This window comes from Lampris incognitus, chromosome 20, assembly GCF_029633865.1.
Source record: "Lampris incognitus isolate fLamInc1 chromosome 20, fLamInc1.hap2, whole genome shotgun sequence".
Taxonomy (NCBI): domain Eukaryota; kingdom Metazoa; phylum Chordata; class Actinopteri; order Lampriformes; family Lampridae; genus Lampris; species Lampris incognitus.
In genome coordinates this window covers 12,747,260-12,752,547 of record NC_079230.1, presented here as the reverse complement: position 1 = coordinate 12,752,547, position 5,288 = coordinate 12,747,260, and the positions used below count along the sequence as shown (strand labels likewise).

General features: G+C 47.3%; 1 protein-coding gene across 2 annotated transcripts in view; it reads right to left on the bottom strand.

Moving 5' to 3' along the window:
- Window positions 1-330: 330 nt before the first annotated feature.
- arhgap36 (Rho GTPase activating protein 36) overlaps window positions 331-5,288 on the bottom strand; it is a 70,887-nt gene continuing 65,929 nt past the window's right edge. Inside the window, exon 12 of one of the 2 annotated variants that reach the window (XM_056300142.1) lies at window positions 331-1,813. In XM_056300142.1, coding sequence (XP_056156117.1) covers window positions 1,620-1,813 — 194 coding nt within the window. In that variant the 3' untranslated portion in view covers window positions 331-1,619. Of the gene's footprint in view, window positions 1,814-4,140; window positions 4,701-5,288 lie in introns of those variants that run through there. The other variant, XM_056300141.1, reaches the window with a different exon arrangement.

The window sequence follows — 5,288 nt, the reverse complement described above, 5'->3', positions numbered from 1 at the left end:
CCCTGCAAATCGACGACTGAATCGCTTTTGGGTCTGGGACAGTTTTGTCATGAATTGTTACTGCTGAGAGATATGTTAACGCTAAGATCATCTGAGGTGGCGCAGTGGTTAGAGCGGTCGCCTCACAGCAAGAAGGTCCTGGGTTCGAGCCCCGGGGTAGTCCAACCTTGGGGGGGGGGGTTGTCCTCTGTGTGGAGTTTGCATGTTCTCCCCGTGTCTGTGTGGGTTTCCTCCGGGTGCTCCGGTTCCCTCCCATAGTCCAAAGACATGTAGGTCAGGTGAACTGGCCGTACTATATTGTCCCTAGGTGTGCGTGTGTCGGCCCTGTGATGGTCTGGCGGCCTGTCCAGGGTGTCTCCCCGCCTGCCGCCCAATGACTGCTGGGATAGGCTCCAGCATCCCCGTGACCCTGAGAGCAGGATAAGCGGTTTGGATAATAGATGGATGGATGGGCAGGTCTTCATCAGGGACTGTTTTGACCGAAGCTGACCCAGCTCAGCTCAGCGTTGTATTAAACCCGAGGCGTCGGGCCGTCACGGTTCCTCCCTGCAGCCCCTTTTCCTCTGCTACTGGATTCAACAAGCAGTGACACAATGACATTTAAACGTTTAATCCTCAGCAGAAACGCGGTGCATTCTGCAGAAAAGCACATTTCACCGCAGGCCTAGCCAGTCTGCACATCTGGGTGATGGATTTATGATCAGTCAGCGATTTGGAAAAGTTTTCAGAATTATAGGCAAAGGCCCAGAGATGATTTCGCCGGTACGAGTTCCAAAGTAAACGTTCATAAACTGGAGAGACGAGGAAAAGATAATGTGGGGTACAACTTTTGTATTGGTGATGAAGCAATACAATAAAATCACAGCGTGCACAGGAATATAACGGTGTGTGGTCAAATCTCTGACAGAACAGTAGGTGCCCCATGGACGTGCATTGTAAAAAAGGTCGGAAAACCCAACATACAGAAACTACATTGCATAATAAGTCACAAGACACTAAAATGGAGAAACCATATATGGAGGATTCTCTTCCACAGGTGATATTGTAATGGTCTACGTCTTATACCAACGTCTGCTCAAAACCGGTGCATCTGCTGATACACAACACCTTAACAGTTTGGTGTCGTGAGGAGGTCCATGAGGCGATGGCGTGAACGGTGACCCCTTCTGATGAAAAGCAAGCAAAATCTCATTTATATACCACTTTTAAAAACTTAGTTACAGAGAGCACAACACTTGGAAAGTGCCTTGATGTGATGGATATTCGCCTCTAGCGGTCCCAGTTGGTATGAATAACATGTCAATGAAACAGTGACTGACAGCTTGTAACAGACCTGGTGTGGGTTCGGTTCGGTAGACTGTTCGAGTTCCCTTCGAAGTTTCGTTTTGACATGTCTGTATACTGAGTGCTACAAGTGTACAAGGGGACACATCCGAGAAGAAAAAAAGGAAGAAAGTAGGGGCGTCTGGGTAGCGTAGCGTAGCGGTCTATTCTGTTACCTACCAACACGGGGCTCGCCGGTTCGAATCCCCGTGTTACCTCCGGCTTGGTCGGGCGTCCCTACAGACACCATTGGCCGTGTCTGCGGGTGAGAAGCCGGATGTGGGTGTATGTCCTGGTCACTGCACTAGCGCCTCCGCTGGTCGGTTGGTCAGGGCGCCTGATCGGGGCTGGGGGAATAGCGTGGTCCTCCCACGCGCTACGTGCCTCTGGTGAAACTCCTCACTGTCAGGTGAAAAGAAGCGGCTGGTGACTCCGAGACATGTGGTAGCCCGGAAAGCTCGCTGGGTGGAAAGAAGGGGTGGGGCAGGTACTGGGGCGGTTTGGAAGAGTGGAGTAATTGGCCGGGTGCAATTGGGGAGAAGAAGAAAAAAAAAAGAAAATTGAAGGAAGCAAGTAAAAAAATAAATTGGTTAACTGCATGAAATCTGCTGGAAGCTTTTACGAGTAAAAAAAAAAGAAAAAAAAAGAAGCAAATTGCAACGTGGTGTTAATGGTCCTGGAGTAGTTCCACCAAACCTGCTGCTGCTGCTGCTGTAAAACACAGCGGCAGCAACAGCAGCAGCCCAACTGTTCCCTTCTATACACGCACCGGAAGATCACAAACTCACAGAAACATTGTAAAATAAGAAAGGAAAGTTTACGATAACACGTGAAGTATTTTACAGTCGTAGAAACACTGCGTCCGCCTGCTTGTCATGCAGCTCAGCTGCTTAACCCTTTTAAATGCTGTGTGGGCGCATGCTTGTATATTTAGGCAGCCTGCAAAAAACAAATAAAAAACAACGATGCGTCCATCACTTGGTTGGTGACTAAATTTTACGTAAGATTTGATACTTGCAAAGGAAATAGCACTTTGACGTGATGCGGCTGGTTTCACGTGGGATCCAATTGGGTGCAAACAGAGTACAGTATATATATATATATATCGTCACCTTCTTAAAATAACGGCCAAAGTCATATTGTCAAGTTTTTCAAAAAACAGAATAAACTGAAACATATAGAATATATGATATTTCTTAATCATTTCACACGAAAAGGTTATGACAATATATGACTATTGACATACAAATACCGCTGTCTGTCAATTACAGCGTTATTTGTATGACAAGTTTATTCTGTTTTTTTGGAAAAACTTCAAAATATGACTTAGGCCATTATTTTAAGAAGGCAATGATATATATATATATATAAGAAGGCGACGATATATATATATACATATATATATATGTGTGTGTGTATGTGTGTGTGTGTGTGTGTGTATATATATATATATATTGTCAGATCCGACTATGGCCGGACTCGATGAAGCAGCAATAATTAGCAGCGCTGTCTTCGGGAGGGGGACGGAGTCGGCTTGTGTTCGTCACATGGATGCGTCTCTGTGTGTGTGGGGGGAAAAGCAGTGGTTCGGCCTGGATTCACCTTGTCACGAAAGTGATTAGGCGTCTCCTTCGAGACTGCCGGCCGGAGAGATGCAGTTGGCGAACGCATGCAGTACGAGGGTGGGTGTTTGAACTAAAATAGGGATCGATTGGCCACTAAATTGGGAGAAAATCAGAAATAAAAATTCAGAAAATGTGTGCTTGATTTACTACACCAAACCACCCCCAAATATACAATTCGGTGGCTGGTGAGACACATCTGGGTTTTTTGGGGACCCCCCCCCCACCTTGTTCTCCCCAATTGTATCCGACCAATTACCCCAGGCGTCGGTTAGCATCGGGCTTTGGTTGCGTCGGTTAGCATCGGGCTTTGGTTGCGTTGCACCAGCGCAGCGTCGTCACGCTGCTCCCACAGGCTTCCTGGTCAGGTCGTCCTGCCTTACACCCGATCCTTGCTTGGGACAGTGTTCAGACTGCAGGCGTAATGGACCTAGCTAGCTATATAATGCATTAATTCACTCTATTTGATGGAAGCATACAGTGACTGTACTGCTGGACTGAAGACTGAACTCAGATCAGTCAGTTTCCACGTGAGGGACGCGTCTGCAGACTCGGCACACGTGCTGAACCGTCTGCCTCAGGCCAGACCTCTCGGTGGACGGTGCTGTGCCTCCAAACCATCGAATGCCATCAGAAGGTTGGGTTTGAACTGGGCTCAGAAAATGATCAGAACACGAAAAGCAGCCACACACAAAGGGATAGCCTGCCGTAGCAGCACACTGTAGATATCGAACTAGTGGCGCCCATGACGGTACAATTATATATAGAGTGCTAGGTAGTAATGCCACGGTGTGTCTGTGTGTGTGTGAGTAAAGTTATGAATACAGCGTGAATATACAGTATGTACATAAATTCATCACTATCCCTGTATTAACTGTCCATCTCGCAGTCAATTTCCGACTCTTGCGTCCTTCACTGATAAAAAATGTCTACTGCTAAAAAACAACAAGTATCTTGAGTCACTTCTTGTCTTCATCGGTTGCAGTTTATACATTGTCCAATATTAGAAATAGGTCTCCAATATTTTCCTACATGAATTCTTAAAGCATTTTTTTTTAAAGGGAAAGGTTGTCAGTAACCTATCAACATGTTTCCTCTTCCTCCGCTGGCTCCACATCCTGCCCCCTTCTGTTACAGCAACAACTCCCTCTCTCTCGCTCTTTCTCTTTCTTTCTTTCTTTCTTTCACACACACACACACACACACACACACACACACACACACACACACAAAGGTTTGTGAGTACTCACACAAGCATGCAAAGAGAGATGGTAAGACACACACACACAAGGTCAAAACACGAAGGTTTGAGCACTCGCACAGGCATGCAAAGAGACACAGACAGGAAGACATAAACACACACACACGTCCTTGTCATCCTCCTCATCTTTGCATCCTCTGTGTCCACGTGCTTTCGTCATACCATCGTCTCCGAGCCCGACCCTTTCCCGGTAAAGAAATCCCAGAAGTTACTGGTACTGGTGGGCGCCGGCTTGCTGTCTTCCTGGGGCGTCTGCCTCACCCAGATGTTGCTCTCCCCGACCCCGCCGCCCGGGCCGGAGTAACTCCCGCTCCCCAGCGAGCAGCCGACACTGGGGCTCAGGGGACCCCTCCGCTCCTGGGCGTCGCGGTCGGGGTCGTGGGCCTGAGGCCTGGAGGTGGACGAGAACGGCTGGGCCAGGCAGAGGAGGTTATGGTGAGAGTGAAACTGTCGCATGTGGCAGATGGACTTCCCTGGATTCCCCTCGGATCCACCTGAAGGATGAGGGGTGGACATCCATTGATTAGCTGTTGTTTTAGAGTACGGTAGCCACAGAAGGTGTCTAGCACATTTGTTTGCATGTGATTCTTCACCACTAGCTGTAACTGAAGCGTTAGCATGATGATGAACATGGTTACTCATCTGAAAGCCTCTAGCCTGTGTTCTTCCTACTTGTATAATTCATATCAGGACCTGGTTTAACTTACTTTCAATGCAAGAGGAAGGTTGTCTCAAGTACTGTTATACTAGCCAGTAAACAAGCAACTTAAAGACGTCAACACTCTTCTGTCAGCCACTGCAAATCTCAACACCCTCTCCAGCTTAGTGGCGGCACTAGGTGGCGCTATTGCTACATCTATATCCTAACTGAGCACATTCAACACCAAACCAGTGATGTTAACTGGTCCCCCAGAAGGTCCAGAATTCACTCTACCTCCTGATAAATGGGGGCAGGTTAAAAAAAAAAAAGGAAAAAGGGATATTTGTTTGGATACACACTGTTTAGCAGATGGGTTAGGATAATTTAGGTATAGAACATTTCTCATTTAAACAGCAGTTTTACTCAAATGTGGCAACCGGAT